The sequence below is a fragment of the Fusarium musae genome, chromosome 3 (assembly GCF_019915245.1).
Source record: "Fusarium musae strain F31 chromosome 3, whole genome shotgun sequence".
Lineage (NCBI taxonomy): Eukaryota > Fungi > Ascomycota > Sordariomycetes > Hypocreales > Nectriaceae > Fusarium > Fusarium musae.
In genome coordinates, this window is record NC_058389.1 from 482977 (window position 1) to 499609 (window position 16633).

Below are 16633 nucleotides of genomic sequence, written 5' to 3' on the forward strand. Positions count from 1 at the left end.
GCGTGCCTATGTCGGAGCTATCAGGGTTGGCAGATGGCATATGACATCCATGCCAGCCACCCTGCCAACCTAAATTGGCTCCCCAAGACTTTCCCCTGACAATCAATTAAACCTCCATTCCAAACTGACAGATCCTCTATCTCACAGCACCTCGGCTGATTGACCTAGCGCTCTTAGTCTCTATCACAGGCATTACAGCTCTATACCTTTTTCATCATGCCTCCCATCCGAACTGAAAAGAGCAACTCGGCCGCTAATGTCCCAGCTCCCGGCACTGACGCGCCAAAGAAAAGGCTGCTGAAGCCCGTCGTCAAAGGCGTCAAAGAGGCCCGTTTCCAAAGCAGCGTGACTGACTGGGACGGCAAATACCATAACCTCATTGGAACATCAACCAGGATGATTTACTTTGGCTATAAATTCGTCTTGACTGAGTAAGCCAGTTTGTCCAGGTCAAGGTGAGAACATGTTAACGTCACATCAACAGCGACCATATCGACGACATCTTGGTCTTGTCACGTCAAGTTCGTGAAAAGATCTGGCAATTCATCTTCAATTTCAGTGACGTCAGCTACACCGCCAAAAACGGTGCCCGAGACCTCACCAACGAAGCCGTCATTCGTCTAGCCAAAGGCCTGCCCAACCTCAGAACCATCAGTCTCCCCAGCGCAAACAAAGTTGGCGACGCGGGTTTCCTCAGCCTGATCTCCAACTGCCGAGACCTCAGACTCCTCGAGATCACCCCGTCCAGCACCAACTCATACGGCTTAACCAAGACCACTGCGAAAGCCTTGGATGAGTTTTGTGAACATCCAGAGTGGGCTCCTGGTCTCAAGCAGATCATCATCACCAATGACGAGCAGAACAAGGATTTCATGAAGTCCATGCGTGCGCTTAGCAAGCAGAGGGAGAAGTTGGTGGTCACGCTGCTTGATCGCAGTGAGGAGAAGAAATGGGGAGACTTTGAGATAACTACGATCCCGGAGCACTTTATGAAGGGTCGCAAGTGCTCACCAGAAAAAACGCCCCGTGGGATTGCTCAGCGCTACGGTCAGGATCACTCAATTCAAGTCTGAATGATTTATATGGTAGCCAAGTTGGATATGCTTGGTCGTCGCTGTTGAGAGAGTGAGATGAGGCTCATGTTGGATAATTTATGTGATTACGATATTTGGCAAATGCAAGCAAAATAAAAGCGGACACAATTCTGAGCGGCACTGATCCCTATGCTCCGAAAGGTCAGGAAGCGCAACTTACTGAATAATAATGGCGGTGATTTATTGCTGCTGAAGCCAGGCACAACAGCACAAATGAGGGGTCGCTTTGATCCTTTTCCTCACTGGTGCTCTTAGCGAAAACTTCACCAATTAAATCCATGACAAAAAGCCATAGTTTAACTGCTAGGGCTGGTCGTTTTCAGCTGCGGCTGAGTGAGGCAGATTCTGCCGAGATGGAGAGACCAAGGGAAGAATAAGAACTCAAATCTTGGCTGTAAGTGGTATAGCAACGTCGTTTCTCTTTACTTCTCTCTCTGAGAGATCATATTCGGAACATGAAGATGGGCACGTTCGAGCGCGGGCAACGATATACCGGGTTGACAAAACAGTGTCAGTCGTACTATGGGGAACATAGCATGCATGCTATAGCCTGCGAGGCGAGAGCAAAAGAACTATTCAGAGCAATCGTAACAATGGCCACTGCTCAGGGTAAAACATGGGATCAGGTTCTCGGTCTATCTGGCGACTTCAACAACATGATCTTCGATGGAGGTTTCGAATACCACGGCCCCAAGAGTATCGGCAAGTCTCTATCGTTCACGCAGTGGTTCTTTCTGGCGTCGCTCATTGGACTCGGTCATGAACTTGCTGGCGCATCAAAACTCTTCTACTACGTCGGTAGCACACTTGGCATCACAGCTGATGGCCATCCCCTCAATGTTCGAATGCCCGTCGCTTCACTATTTCGTCTTGACAGAGATCGTCGATCATCTCAGGCAATTCCATGGGCTCGTATGAGCCGGTTCCTACGGGGCAATGGAAATTGCAATGTTCCCATCATTGGACTTGAGCTATCGTGTGGTGAATTGCCTTACGAAGACTCTACGGACACAATTCACAAACTCGCGGCGATGCGACTGGACGCATGTGCACATTCGATTATGATAAAAGCGATTTTTGACACGGTCTCTAACCTTACAAGCAAGGCGAACAAATATGTCGAGGGTCGTTCGACTAAGAAGTCTTTTGATATAGACAAGGAGTTCATCACGGCCGTTGAGTCCTTGATCAAGACGTTCGACAGCGTTGCCAATCAAGCGTTGGAGTGGGCGGGAGATTATGACAGGATCTACCAAAAGAAATATATGAGCGATGAACCCGATCTTACGAATCATGCTTTCGAACTGCGGAAAGCAGCGCCTTCAAACATCATTAGACTCGACGTCTCATACCAATTCGCCGTGGATTCTCTCCATGCTGAGACCGCGGCTTATGATGGTATTCGCTTTGGAGGCTTTGGTCACAGCAAGAAGTCAATCTTTCTAGACGACGAAGAAGTTATCACGGATGCGTCATGGAGCACGGGAGTTTTAGCTCACAATGTTACCAAGAAAGTCATATTCAACTTGGTCATCAACACGACAGAAAGAAAGCTAGGGCCTTTTGGTACTGGGGGTGATGAGATTAAAGAAACTGGAGAGAAGCAAACCTTTCAAGTTCCCGAGAAGATGAAAGTGTATGGTCTTGTTGACGCGGCTGGGAAATACATCGAGCATCGAGGGGACGTTATCATGGAGAGTGGGAGGTTCATCTCGGACCTTAAGTTCATTGTTGGCCCTGCAGAATAGAACTAATAAATATTGTTGCAAACAGCACAAGGAAGAAACAGATAGGTAGTTACAGAAAGGGATGCAATTGGATATAGTTATATTAGTCTTCCTGATCTGTTGTGTCTTCTAAAATGGCCTTTTGCTTAGCCAGATTTTTAAATATTAGCTCTTGTAACTCGACGTGTACTTGCATATTTGTCTCAGAGATGAGTGGTGTTATCTCCAGTTAATATCGGGCGTAGCAACTCGATTTGGAAGTTCTCGAGCGTCAGCCTCGGTATAACTCAATCTGCCTTAGTGGGCTTTCTAGCGTGTCGTGGAATTTTCCCATAAGACTGCTCCATATCTGAGAAACTAATATCTTACACCTTCAGATATCATCATCTAAAGCAAAGATGGCGCGACCAACTTCTGATTCGAAGTCTAAGCCATCCACATATTTATTCTTTTACAATACCATCTCAGCCATCCTTCGAACAGCCCTCTTGCTCAGAACGACATATCTGTGGTTAACCCAAGGCAATTTGGCTGTGTGGGACGAACTCAACATCATAGCGCGATGGACTGAGACTTTTACTGTCATGGAAATTATCCATGCTGTCACTGGTCTTGTCCGAGCAGCTCCCGCTACGACAGCGCTACAAGTCGCTGGTCGAAACACTATTGTCTGGGCTATTACGCGAAACTATCCAGAAGTTGGCTATAGGGAGACTGCGTATAGTCTTATGCTCATGGCTTGGAATGCGGCTGATGCCATTCGATACTTCTACTTTACTCTTCAGACGGGGACGGGATCTGTGCCAGCTGGTTTGACATGGTTGAGGTGAGAAGCGTGACAAGTGTTCCGCAAGAAAGAAAACTGATTCATGGCAGATACAACATGTTCCTTGTTCTTTACCCCATTGGTATTCTCTCAGAGATGAAGCTTGTGTACGAAGTCATCCAGCCATCCCAAGCTCGGAACCCAGCGTATCAGTATCTGCTTTGGTTTGGATTAGCCATCTACGTTCCAGGTACGTGAGCCCTGGCAACCCGTATATTGACTAAATAATGACATCCTATCATAGCATTTTACATCCTCTTTGGGCATATGCTCTCTCAGAGGGCCAAGCTGAACCGCACCAACCTCAAGAAACAGATCTGATGTTGGGCCAATAAGTCTCAACTGAAAACTGAATCAAAAGGTGTGGATCCTGTTTCTTAGGGCTTGTGAATTTTATGCGATCTTGCTATCGGATTCTGCCAGTATTAGACTAGCCTGTCATGGATGGCGGTTAAAGTGGTTATAGCTTCAAATGTGTTGGTTCTGCAAAATCTAAGCGCGCGGTAACAACGAACCAATTAGACACTACATATCCATGCATAGAAAAGGGGGGTTTCAAAATGGAACTCGCAGTCTCAAAATCTATCTGCGAGATCATTCTTTTGTAGTTATACAGCCAGCCAAGAAATCAACTCCACAAACCAAGGTTACAGTCTCAACTTCGTTCTCCAAGAATGCGCTCCTCGTCGTGGACCACTCTCCGCAGAAGCAGTACATTTAGTACCAAGTACAAATATGAATCAACACTCGACTCGACACATATTCGTCTAGTAAAAATCCGTCCGCGAACACGCAGCCTCTTATCGGAGAGGTTAAACATTTATGTGACCACTCATTCTCTGGATGAGGCACAGGCACTTGGTTACCATGCACTTTCCTATACCTGGGGTGCACCAGAGGGAGAAGTCAAAAACAAGGTCTCCGACTCATGTATACTGGTCAACGGCCATAGGTTCTACGTCCAACCAAACTTACTCGGTGCTCTCAAACGCTTCGAGGAATTTGATTGGTATTTGTGGATCGACGCAATATGCATTGATCAGACTAACCAAAGGGAGCGCGAGATCCAGGTCGGTATCATGAGCGAGATTTACGGCATGGCAGCCCGAGTCGATATCTGGCTTGGTGATGGCGGAAGCGAGGCAGCTGAGGCTATTCGTCTGACACGGACACTTTCCAGCTTGGCTAAGGAGACACGTGGAAGCGAAGTGAGCCTGGGAAAAAGCGAAATCGAAAGTTCAAGCCTTCCACCTATTCCTTCTGAAGCCTGGAAGCCCTTCGTTGGTCTTCTGGACCGGAATTGGTTCCGTAGAGCTTGGGTGATTCAAGAGACCGTCCTAGCTCGGCAGGCGTTTGTGTGGTTGGGAAATAGCGAATCCATCTCTTGGGAACAGCTCGCCTCAGCATTGATGATGATTCAAAAATTAGGCTGGTATCCCAACGCGACTCTGGCCATGGTCAGAGTGGAGCATATCTCATGGACGCCAGGACCCTACGCCATTCACTTCATCACCGTGATCAGGATGTCCCTCGAAAGCTTGAAAACCCCCCAAGATCACCCACAGATCTCTGTTATTGAGGATCTCACAGGCCCTGATAATTGGAAAACGACCGCCAGTTCTCACTTGGCTTACATGATGATGGTAGGCCACAAGTTCAAGGTAACGAATGCTCGTGATCGGGTTTATTCGTTACTGGGAATGGTCAATATTGCCGCGGGCCATATGGGACTTCCTCGATGCGATCTGGAAGTTAATTACGATGCTTCAGTTGCTGAGGTATTTACAGCCGCAACGGCTCACATCCTAAATCACTGTAATCACCTTGGTTTCATCTCCTTGGCTGGGATTGCAGAATTTCACAATGGCACACTGAATTTACCTTCAGGGGATTTACCCTCATGGGTGCCTAATTTCTCGAACGAGCCATCTGCTGCAAGAACTGCCCCTATCCTTTTCCCCTGGGCCAGAGGTAAAGTTCGAGTGGACGCAGCACGATACAACGAGATTGGTTCTCTGGGATTCAGCATTACTGGCTCGAGGCTCTCTGTGCAGGCCCAGCGTATCGGACAGATCTCTCCATGGCCTTATCCATTCTACATGCTCGCTTACTACTTTCACGTCGAACCCTTTGCGGCCCTTCTACTACGGTGCGGCAAGCGTTACAAAGTAACTGGAGAGCTCAGTATTGAAGCTTGTTGGCGTACTTTCATCTTTGGCGCAAATATACACGATTCACTAGATGTCTCGGAGCTTGGTGCTTACTTCAAAGCCTGGCTATGCTACATCTTATTTCAATACTTGCGGGTCTGGGACACCTCCATGACAGTCGACCAACGACTTGTCATGTTGGAACAATTGACAGACTTCCAGTCTCTTATGGCCCAGGATGGGGGCGAGGCTTCCGATATGCTTCCAAGTATTGAATGGATCAAACAGATGCTGCAAAAGTTAGGTGCCTCTGATCCTCCAGACTCACAGTTGGCGTCAATATTTTCATTCATGGCGAGGACCTCCTCACTGGGGGGGTTTTCCGAGGAGTTTGACTCTGAGTGGACGTCTGTGGTGGCTAAGGAGCTTGCAGACACGTTCATACTGGCTGCTAAGTACGCGTCGATACTAGGAGTATATGCTGCTCAGCGTCGAGTTTTCCTGACAGACGAAGGGCATCTAGGACTGGCTTTCGCGTCTGCACTAGAAGGAGACAGTGTCTGGGTGGTTTCGGCTTGTCCGGTGCCGTTAGTTATGAGACCTCGAGCTGACGGTACTTTTCAACTGATCGGAGATAGCTACGTTCACGGAATCATGGAAGGCGAAGCGATAAAGGATAACAGCTGGGAGGAAATCACCATAACTTAGTGCATGACTCCAGATAGCAAGCATTTCATAACAATAAATAGAGGACTTTTCTGTGTTTTTGATTTTACTAATCACAACACAGAAGTAATTGTCACAATCCCACGATATTGCATGGCTTTAAGATCGCCAGGATAGCTAGCCTACTTGTGACCGTACACGTAACGTACGGTCATGTAACTGTGCACCTTTGGGTTGCGTATCGCCTTACGCAAACTCATGAGAAACACTTGGTACTCATCTTTGGGCCATTGGCAAACGTCCTGCCACATCATAAGAGTGTAACCTATCAAGCGTGAGAATCCCATCAATAAGTTAGTCATAGGTTGGTTGTCTTACCCTCCAAATCGTTCTCCAGCGTGGCCTTGACAAACCGCCCAACCTCTGCGAGTTTTGGATCCCTGGGCCAGCCGCCAATCGGGAACTGCAAAATACCATTTTAGCCAACTGCAGTCAATTTTAGACAAACATACCTTGTAATCAACAGTCTCAATATCCTTGAATCCAGCCTCCTCAAAAGCCTTCTGTTGTAAATCGTGGACAAAGAAGGGATTGCCTAGAATCTTACTGCCGTCTTCAAAAAGCTTCTGGTAGGTTTTGAAAACAGGTTCCAGCTCAGTAGTTCCATCGTCACTACGGAATGTGACATCGGCCTCGCCTGACTGGGCCCAGCCCCCGGGTGCACAGCATCGGTACGCCTCGCCAAAGAGACTATTCCAGTCTTTGATAGCACCAAAGAGATATCGGATATGAATGAAGCTGAAATAATCTTCCTTCCACGTCCAGGGTTGCGTGGCATCATCGATTTCAAAACGAAGATTCGGGGGTACCCATTGGGGCTGGCAAGGGGAAAGATCTGTACCAACTACTTCCGTCTTGGGATACCGGTCGCCAAATTCACTATTACATGTAAGCGCTGGCTATGCCCGGACTTTTTATAAAAGCATACATGGCCCAGATTCCTGCGAAGCTGTCAGTGAAGATCCAAAGGAAGCACGGATAGAACTCACCGCTTCCGGTACCAACATCTAGAACTCGCTACGAGAAACGTTATAGAAATCAGCATAAATACCTTCAAACAGCTTGAGACTGTAATAGAGTACCTCACCTGTATAGAATCGGTCTTGAGAGGGGCAAGAAACAGCTCACCGTCCAAGAGAAGCGTCAAGTAGTGGTGTCTGTTGCTCGGTTAACACCTCGTTGATACACCTTGAGGCATGGACGAAAGCCGCACGTTAAATCCATAGACTCGACTTGCTGATCATCATTGGGGAAGAAGTAATTCGCGGTGAATTTGTCACTGTGGTATGTGCGCCCTTGGCTGCGACGGTACTCTAGGATACTAGCAGAAACAGAGGCGGTTGAGCTCTCGCTGCGAGGACTGTCAGAAACATATAATCACTACGGAGTACTATGACGTTAACTAACGTATCAGTCCCGATGGAAGAGTCGGCATCGCCATGGGAATCATGCTGCTCGAATGAGTACTTTCCTCAATGTAAAGGGGGCTTAGAGGACGGACATCAGTATCGTCCGCAGGGCCAAGCTCGCTCTGAGCCGGTGGAGATCTCGATGGCGATTTCGAAGGAGACTTCGGATTGGCAGTGGCTGGTCCCGGCACTTCGGGTGCCGTTGTATCTCCTGCAGATTGGCTCGACATGATCATATCACAAATCTAAACCAAGATAACAGCAGAAGCAACACCATAAAATGAGGGGGAGAGCTTAAACGAAATGCATGTCTGAGATTTGAGGCCTTTTTCTAGCACTCACCTTCAAGCAGAACAAGCATGACATGATATCATATCATATGACAAGGGGGGTCTCCCTCCCTGGTCGTTGTCGAAGCCGACCCACCGATTAGGATAACGGCCCGGGCGGCCCGGAGACCTGGCCAACTGTCAAAAGTCCGACTAACTACGATAAGATTGAGAGGTTATACGAGGCTTTATCTCTACGATAGTCATTCAAAAGGTTCTCCAGACCTTGGCTCATCATCAATTTCATACCATTGTCATCCTAATCTATAATCCGTTCAGTCTCTAATATCTAACCTTAGCACTTGATCTTGATGGCACCCAGCCAACCAAGCTGTTACCCTTCCCTGAACACTAGAAGTAAGTTAACCTCGGCACCGAAAAAGGATATCATTACCATTTCCTGAAGTTTTAAACACCCTCACTCGTATTCGTAACGTCTCACACGCTCTGGGGCGGTATCTACGAGCCTTATGGCTTCTGTGATCTCTTGAGCAGGCAGCATTTCTCATTGGCTCAACGCACGGCTCTGAGACTTCGACATAGGCTATGAAGAGAGATCAAGAATCAAAGCAAAGCCTCCCCATAACTATGTTATCTGATAGCTATCTGTTCCTGTCATTGACACCACTCCAAGCCTTGTTAGAAGGTCGTCGACCATTGCCTCGATATGGCGTCTCTTTGCCATGATATCAGGCCTGCTAAGTTGTTCAATTCGCCTCAGTTTCTTTATGACATTCGAATGAATTCCATTGATAAGTCCGAGCCGTTCCTCTCCCTTTTGTGCTGAACCATCGTCTGAGATAATGGCTTTATTGCATATCGGAATCCATCCCACTTCCAATTCGTTCTCCAACGCACGCAAAGCCTTCCAAACCTTGAATTCGTTACTGCTCATCGTGAGGTCGGGATCCGTAAAAGGTCCCACGGTGGCAGCGAGCTTGCTGGACGGATCGGAAGTGGATATCATGGCCGGATCATGGATGAATGGGCATTCGGCTCCGTCCATGCAGTAACCATTGACCGAGAAGCTCGGGCACGATACTTGTTTCTTCTTGGGACCTTCGAGAGTTGAATTGGGCAGTTCCTCGTCACTGGCGCCTGTTGTTGGGAACAAAGGCCAGTCCTCGTAAAGGTTAGTTTTTAGGAACGAATCATCAACGTCTAGACTCAGGGTATCCTCCTCCGCACATGGTGTTCCACAATATCCACAACAGCGCCCGGGAATAACCCATATTTCTTTACCTTCCAAGGCACAGGTGGGGCATCTAACTCCAGGTGTAGAGCTTTCAACAACCTTGTGGTCGGCCTCTGTAGATGGTTGGATAGGTCCAGAAGCATAAGGGGCATCCAGTTTCTCGAGATCTGACTCAATTTCCGGGACTGGCGCTCCATGTATCGCATCCATAGAGCCCCCAAAGCTAACAACTTGGCTGTAGCCCTCACAATGACGTTTAGATTTGATACAGTTATTGCATATCGGCTTTCCTTCGTCGCATTTTATTCGACGCTTGCGGCATGCTATTATCTGTATTAGTATTGCTGCTCTTAAGTCACACCTCCAACAGGCAGATCAATCGACTTACTTAAACATCCAGTCTTTGTCCTTTTGCGAACACCATTCCTTTTGCTATCTGTCTCTTCTCTTGGTTCACCCTGCGAGTTATAGCTTGCAGAAACCTTTTGATAGAAAGATTCCACCATAGCTCTTTGTCGTAACTCCGAGGAGAACTCTGCTCGTCGTTCGTCACGTTCTACTTTTCCTTCGAATTCCATGTTCTCCTCAGTGCCACGCCCGTTATCCAGCACAGGATCATCACGAGCTGGACTGCTTAATGGACTAGAGTTCCTGAACTGCGGCGCTTCGACTTTTATTGTATCACCCCTTGATACACCATAGTTTCGGATCGGCGTGCCATCGATCAATAGTTTAACGTCTTTGCAATAAAGTTCGACCAGGTGTCTGAAGCTCGCAGGAACATGCGACATTCCCGCTGCAAGCTCTCTGATATTAGACACTCGCAGCTTGCCATCTCTAATGTCATGTCGTGAAAACTTAAATGTGTGTAAGGATTCCTTGTGTCTAAGGTGCAGAACATCAACATTGGCAGGATCGAAACTTTCTCTGTTCTCGATAGGAGCAATCATCTCGATGCGGTGGTGCGTTACAGGGTCTTTGGCGTGTTCTAGAGACTCATCTGCGGAGTCTGGGTCCAGGGATTCTTTCGGCTGCACAACGGTCTTATCTATGCCTGTATCTAATACCGCAACCCGCATCCTGTCATTCTCCTGCTGATGGATGTGGGTCCAGCCGTGAGCCTTCTCCTTATGCTTCATGCAGTTCGTTTTTCGGCTTGACTTGTAGGTGCAAGGCTTAAACGGGCACTTGTACATGACAGGGGTTTCAGAATGCTTCTCGCGGTAGTGGTGGTCCCTCTGCTCCTCGGTAAACAATCCGTTTTCGTGGTACTGACAGGACAGGACTGGACACTTCCATCGAATAGGCAGTCGGACTTCAACGCCATTGGTGACTTTGTTTGCATCACTGCTGTCCATAGCGTCTATCCTAGGGTTGTGCCATACGTCTCCATTCATATTAAGAAAACGGTACTCCGACTCGTCTTGAACTTCAGATTCCACTTCTTCTTTTCCCTCGGACTCGGAATCAGACTCTTCGTTTCTGTCATCTTTTTCCCCGGGAAGATGTGGTAATGCAAACAGAGCAAGATCCTCTTGATGGCGACCGACATGTCGTTGGTACTGTTTAAACGAAAATTGCCTTTCTCCGCACAGAGGACAGTCTGTTGGCTCGTTCTCTGACTTTGCCCTCTCGCACATGGTAAGAAGACTGGTGAGGTGGGTCAATTCCGTGGTTTCTGAATGCTTCTGTACCAAATGCCGCTTCATGTCTTGCAAAGAGACATAGGTCTCGCTGCATCCAAGCTTACAGGACCATGTCTTCCAATGGTATTTCTTGACATGACTTGCCCACTGGTGACGTCTCTGGAAGTCTTGATCTGGAGCCGGACAGGCCAGCTCGACGCAAATGTAAGGAAACAAGTCTGAGAACACGTGTTTCCTACGGGCCCAGGTTAGTCACATCCATATTGTCAAGGGAAGGGAAACCAACTTCCAATGGTTCCTCGAAGTAACAGATACCATCATGAAGCAGAATGGGCACTCGAAAGGTCCATTCTCGGCTTCCGCTGGAAGAGCAGGTATCTTCCGCCTCTCTGGATTCGCAGCTGATGTTGCCCAAGACGTCTGTGACCTTCCGGCATCCGATACATCATCCCCATCCTCCTCCAAGGAGATGGGTTGACTCACATTGAGCTTCTTCGGCAACGAAGAGGCTACTGTACTCTGCATTTGGTCCTGATCGTCGAGATCGAGCCCACTCGCCAGCTTGTCATGGTGCAGTTCTCTGTATTTGAAGTACTGCCTTCGTCGAAAAATTGCCTTCCCAAGTCTTTTGGCGATCGGCTTCGGGACTTTAGAGAGTTTATTGCACACATGCTGGACGTCAAATGGCTCGTAGCCAGATGTATCGGTCAAGCAGGCTTTCTTGAAGCGATCGTGAGGAGAAGGGTTATGAATGGACACTGAGAGCCTGAACAGGCAGTTGATGTCTTCAACGATGGCAGCAAATATTTGGGAGAGTTCGGATGGCCCAGATGCGTCAACGCTTAATGGTTCATCGTCGGAGTCGTCATTTGGAAACTCCGCTGGCGATAGGTCTTGATCCCATGGTGTTAATTGCCCCGTGAGAATGTCATTGGCTATTGATGTCAGAGGGAATATTGAGCAGCTCAATCAAAGAGACTTACCATCCTTTAGAGACTCCTTCAAGTCCTCCAAGAGCTCAACCACCTGATCCCGGATATTTGACGCATCTCGAAGCCTGTGATCGAGCGAGCTTCTCCCTTTTTGATGAGCGCCGATGTTTCCACTCCAAACTTTGAATCTGCCCAGCTCGTTCTGCAGCTTCAAGAGTGATACATCGCCCTGAGCATCACTATCCGGGATCCCATTCTCCCATATGGTAGGAGAGCTGCAGAGACTATTGAACTCTTGGAGACAAGCCGAAACGTGATCAGCAATAGTGTTCATGGTTGTGTAAGGAATGAAGACAGTGCGCTGCTACCCTCGAGATTCATCGACCCAGAAAATGTGGAAAGAATGTTGGAGTGGCAATCGCCCTCTGGTGACCCATGAGAAGGTGCTATCTGCAGGTGCTGTTGGTCAAGCCAAGTTCCAGCTGCACGTCAGCCGCAACCCCTCTTCTTTTCAACCCTTGATCAGCGCAGCTGGAAAAGACCAGCCTCAGAGCCTCAAAATATTTCCCTTGCACTCTCGTCCCTCCATCACCGCCTCAAGAGATTTCGTTCTGATGTCAGGCTTCGAGGTTGCGGGTATCGTGCTCGGTAGCATACCTATCATGGTATCTGCACTACAATGCTACATGAACGGTCTTGGCACCCTGCAGAATTTCCGATCCTACAAACGAATCCTCAAGAGCCTCATCTTGACCCTCAAGACTGAACATGTCAATCTTCAGAACATATGCGAGAAACTCCTAACAGGAATTGCACCACAAACGCGCATCGAGGAAATGATACGAGATCCTTTTGGAGACCTTTGGAGAGAAGAAGAAATCCTCAATAAGCTGCGCCTGCGGCTCTGGTCATCGTTGCAGGTATTCGACGATCGCGTGCAGGACATGAGGGAAGCTATCGAGGAGATGATGGAGAAGCTCAATGTTGGGACAGACGGCAAGGTATGAATCTATGGTCAACATTGTGCGTGCCTCGGTTAATTGGAACAGGTTGAATGGGCTGAAAGCTCATCGATCAAAAAGCAGTTTAAGCGAGCAACATTCATCCTTCAAAAGTCAAATCATGAGGAGGTCTTGGCGAGGATACGAGATGGTGTCTCAGCTCTTCAGCGCCTAGCAGTCCTCAATACGGATCTGGAATCACAAAGAAAGTCTCGATCGCAGGGGAGACTTAACAAGCTCGTCAACGGAATGTTGAGTGGTATATATCACGCACTACGGTCAACGATGACTTGCAAATGCTCTGGCTTGCACGATGTTGGCTTGAGGCTGACACCGCCATCACGGACCGTTGTTCCTGAGGATGATGATGATGATATTATCAAGGAGTTGCAGTTCCGCCTTGCAGTTTCGTACCTAACGGGATCACAAGTCAATACTTTAAAACAATGGAATGAAATTCTTTTGAAGAGCGGAGAGGATTCGAAGAAGACAACGGTTTCTTTCACATCACAAAGTACATCTACTTCGAGGAAGACAGTTGGGTTTTCTGTTCCCTCAACGACCTCTTCGACAAACAGCCAGCAATCGCAAACAGTTATCATCGAATCAGCCTTATCAAATCTCACATTCAACACTCTTAGAACAATGTCTGAGCCTATCTGTTCCAAACACATCAGCAATCTGTGTGAAGCAATGCAAACGATGGGGAAGAGAAAACAGGGCGAGAGATGTGGGCACATTCAACATTGCTACATGACCCAAACTCAGAAGTATGACGTCTACACACTAGAATGTCTGGGCAGTTGTGATGAATGGTCTCTGGTACCACTAAAAGAAGTGCTTCAAGATCCAGCGTTGCTCTACGGTGACAAGCTGCGTCTGGCTTGGATGATTGCCTGTGGTGTCTTGCAGATGCAAGGCACGCCTTGGGTTGCAGACATTCCAAGAAGTGAGGATATCTTCATTGCCCAAAAGGGTGGTGTTCATCAATTTCAGCATGTTTTTGTCCTCAGACACTTCCCTGAATATCCCAGGGTCAACGCAACAGCATCACCTACCAACCCGTTCATGCTTTATCTCGGGATCCTCCTCATCGAGCTCATTCTTGGCCAGTCAATAGCAACTCTAGATTCAGCTCAGAATCAGACACTGGAGCATGGTTTACCGAGACATATCCTTGACTACGAAGCCGCCAATAAACTTTTGGGAAGAGTCATGATGACCGGTGGCTCTGGATATTACAATGCGGTAGAGCGATGCTTACGATCGGACATGCAAATTGGGACAGCTGGAGGTTCGTGTTGTTTTCAAGGCGATGTGATTTCTGGAGTTCTTGATCCTCTTGAGCAGGATTTACGAAGACTGGTTGCATGAACAAAGTTCGCTTCGTCGACTCAAGCTTCTGTTGCGCGATGTTCAGTGGCCACATTGGGAGGGTTTGGTGGTTGTTAAAAGCATAACAGTGACTCACATTTCGCCGGACTACAAATACCCACGTCCGCAATTCCTCAACGATTAACAAACCCTTCGACGAAAAGCCAGTACGAACATCGCATTCGCAGACCTGCTGTCAGGAACCACACCCGCACTGACGAAATATGCCTTGCTTCATCTACATCAACGGCTACCCCGGTATCGGGAAGCTCACGATCGCAAAGGAACTCCAGCAATTACTCCCCGACTCAAAGGTCTACCACAATCACCTCCTCATCGATCCCATCGACGCCCTCGTCGAGCGCTCATCTCCAGGCTACCATGAGATGCGAACGGGTCTACGGCGATACGTCCTGAACGAAATTGCGACGTCGGAATGTACGAAGGATAAAACGTGGATCTTTACGGATGCGCGAGAGGTAAGCACAGCGGGAGAAATGGGCGCGAAGGATTACGAAGCTGCAGCGATAAAGAGAGGCGTTTCGTTCATATCGATCGTGCTGGAATGCGAGATTGGGGAGAACATAAGGCGAGCGATCAACCCAACGCGGGTTGCAAGCATCGGTGCGAAGCTTACGGACGAGACGATATTGAGGCCGATTCTGGAGAACGAGATAATCTATCGCTTCAGGAACGAGACCGAGTTGGTGCTGGATGTCACGAAATTGAGTTCGAAGGAAGCTGCTTTGCGGATTAAGGAGCATGTAGATCGGCTGGCTGCATGTCCGTGAGTCGCATGGTTGTCCTTCCTGCGCCCGCTTCACTCAGGTCGAGACAACAGAAAGCCAGGCGCAAATCAAAGCGTTTGGAAGAGCGGCATTTTGCGCCGAGATGCACTCAAGAAGACACCTCTCTAATCATGCGCAGAAGGCAGTCACTAAAGATAGCAACGATTGAGAAGCACCCAACGGGTCGTTAGCAAGAACCAACAGGCTGGCAACAGCATCCATCAATTGGCACAGATTTCGTCGGCGGCTGCATTTGTCGGGCACCGAAAGCGGCGCAAACCGGTAACTAAGCGATACAACGTAACATAACGGTCAAGTGTCTCGTCCAAGACACCAAAAGCTGAGACAAGCCCACGACTCAGCCGCACCCGAGAGCGAATATTCAGTGGCTAAACAACGCGCGTTGGAGGGAATCGGTTCCCGCGGATTTGGACAGCATCAATTCATTCGCCGTTGTTGTATTCGTAAATCGTGGCGGTACCTGCACCTACTGTAGGCGCGCGCGTTGATCGTACAGGGTTCGGGAATACAGCGGCAACTTGCAAGGAGTGTTTCATGACAAGACAGGACAAGAACGGGACAAAGTCGCAAGGCTAACATAACAGCCTGAGGATCAGCTCTTTATCAAGAATACGGTGAGGGCTCCGTAGCAATGGACAACTTATACGGAAGACCCTATGAAGAGCTGCGGTTCGTATTCTTGGTGATAGCGCTCTAACGAACTTGACTCGTGTTCCGTCAGGCAAATGCTAGTCTGCAATCTTCAAGCCCAACCTCTTACGCCAAGGGGACCCTTCATGCAGGAGTGAAGCTCAGCCATGGAGGACGCGCAATTGCCAAGCGCTGAACCCCTGCAACGTCAATTCACAGTGGAGTGCCCAAGACCCTTAGCTGAGAAGGGCTCGGAGACTGCAATTTAACATTTTAGACTCTTAGAGTGAAAGAGGCTGTCAAAACCCAATATCATTTGCCGACTCGTAACGGAACGTGCCGGCATAACCGTCGCTAACTGGGAGTTAGTGCAGACAGCCAACAACCAGTCAGCCAGTGTAAGAGTTAGTTGGTGTCAGTGAGTAAAGTGTCTGTTCAAGGTGCCAAGACTGCTGTACGGTTAAATCGGCCTTGGTGCGCGGGATTCCCGTTATTACGCCAAGGTCACAGTAAAGGGCCAAGAAGGATACAGATCATCTGGCGTCTCGTCTCGTCTGCAACTGCGCCCCCTGTGACCCTTTCCTTCCCGCTCCAGATGGAAAGCAAAACACATGGGGCCTAATAATATAACTTGACACTCTCTCTTCCCGTCTCCAATTCTGCCATCCCATCTTACACATTTCACAAATCCCATAAACCACATCTGTCACAATGGATCCCAACCAACAAGCGTAAGCTCTCGGTCACTCGCAAGAAGAAGAAGGGAAAGCTAACGTCTGGACAGC

General features: G+C 48.4%; 8 protein-coding genes across 8 annotated transcripts; 6 read left to right on the plus strand and 2 right to left on the minus strand.

Annotated features, from left to right (window-relative positions):
* Positions 1-216: 216 nt before the first annotated feature.
* On the plus strand, positions 217-1073 carry J7337_003606 (uncharacterized protein; the record flags this gene model as incomplete). Its single annotated transcript, XM_044821322.1, has 2 exons — positions 217-431; positions 485-1073. 2 exons carry the CDS (start codon positions 217-219, stop codon positions 1071-1073), a joined length of 804 nt encoding a protein of 267 aa, XP_044682655.1.
* Positions 1074-1687: 614 nt separating this feature from the next.
* J7337_003607 (uncharacterized protein) lies at positions 1688-2842 on the plus strand (the record flags this gene model as incomplete). Its single annotated transcript, XM_044821323.1, has 1 exon — positions 1688-2842. The coding sequence occupies one exon, from the start codon at positions 1688-1690 to the stop codon at positions 2840-2842; it is 1155 nt and encodes a 384-aa protein (XP_044682656.1).
* Positions 2843-3219: 377 nt separating this feature from the next.
* Positions 3220-3968, plus strand: J7337_003608 (uncharacterized protein; the record flags this gene model as incomplete). Its single annotated transcript, XM_044821324.1, has 3 exons — positions 3220-3647; positions 3698-3837; positions 3892-3968. The coding sequence occupies 3 exons, from the start codon at positions 3220-3222 to the stop codon at positions 3966-3968; spliced, it is 645 nt and encodes a 214-aa protein (XP_044682657.1).
* A 353-nt stretch (positions 3969-4321) lies between these two features.
* On the plus strand, positions 4322-6505 carry J7337_003609 (uncharacterized protein; the record flags this gene model as incomplete). Its single annotated transcript, XM_044821325.1, has 1 exon — positions 4322-6505. The coding sequence occupies one exon, from the start codon at positions 4322-4324 to the stop codon at positions 6503-6505; it is 2184 nt and encodes a 727-aa protein (XP_044682658.1).
* A 140-nt stretch (positions 6506-6645) lies between these two features.
* J7337_003610 (uncharacterized protein) lies at positions 6646-8162 on the minus strand (the record flags this gene model as incomplete). Its single annotated transcript, XM_044821326.1, has 6 exons — positions 6646-6788; positions 6842-6926; positions 6976-7402; positions 7452-7464; positions 7513-7540; positions 8025-8162. The coding sequence occupies 6 exons, from the start codon at positions 8160-8162 to the stop codon at positions 6646-6648; spliced, it is 834 nt and encodes a 277-aa protein (XP_044682659.1).
* Positions 8163-8847: 685 nt separating this feature from the next.
* J7337_003611 (uncharacterized protein) lies at positions 8848-12368 on the minus strand (the record flags this gene model as incomplete). The annotated part of the gene is made up of 4 exons (XM_044821327.1): positions 8848-9779; positions 9845-11337; positions 11389-12037; positions 12086-12368. The coding sequence occupies 4 exons, from the start codon at positions 12366-12368 to the stop codon at positions 8848-8850; spliced, it is 3357 nt and encodes a 1118-aa protein (XP_044682660.1).
* A 58-nt stretch (positions 12369-12426) lies between these two features.
* J7337_003612 (uncharacterized protein) lies at positions 12427-14409 on the plus strand (the record flags this gene model as incomplete). The annotated part of the gene is made up of 2 exons (XM_044821328.1): positions 12427-13035; positions 13084-14409. The coding sequence occupies 2 exons, from the start codon at positions 12427-12429 to the stop codon at positions 14407-14409; spliced, it is 1935 nt and encodes a 644-aa protein (XP_044682661.1).
* Positions 14410-14633: 224 nt separating this feature from the next.
* J7337_003613 (uncharacterized protein) lies at positions 14634-15200 on the plus strand (the record flags this gene model as incomplete). Its single annotated transcript, XM_044821329.1, has 1 exon — positions 14634-15200. One exon carries the CDS (start codon positions 14634-14636, stop codon positions 15198-15200), a length of 567 nt encoding a protein of 188 aa, XP_044682662.1.
* Positions 15201-16633: the final 1433 nt, after the last annotated feature.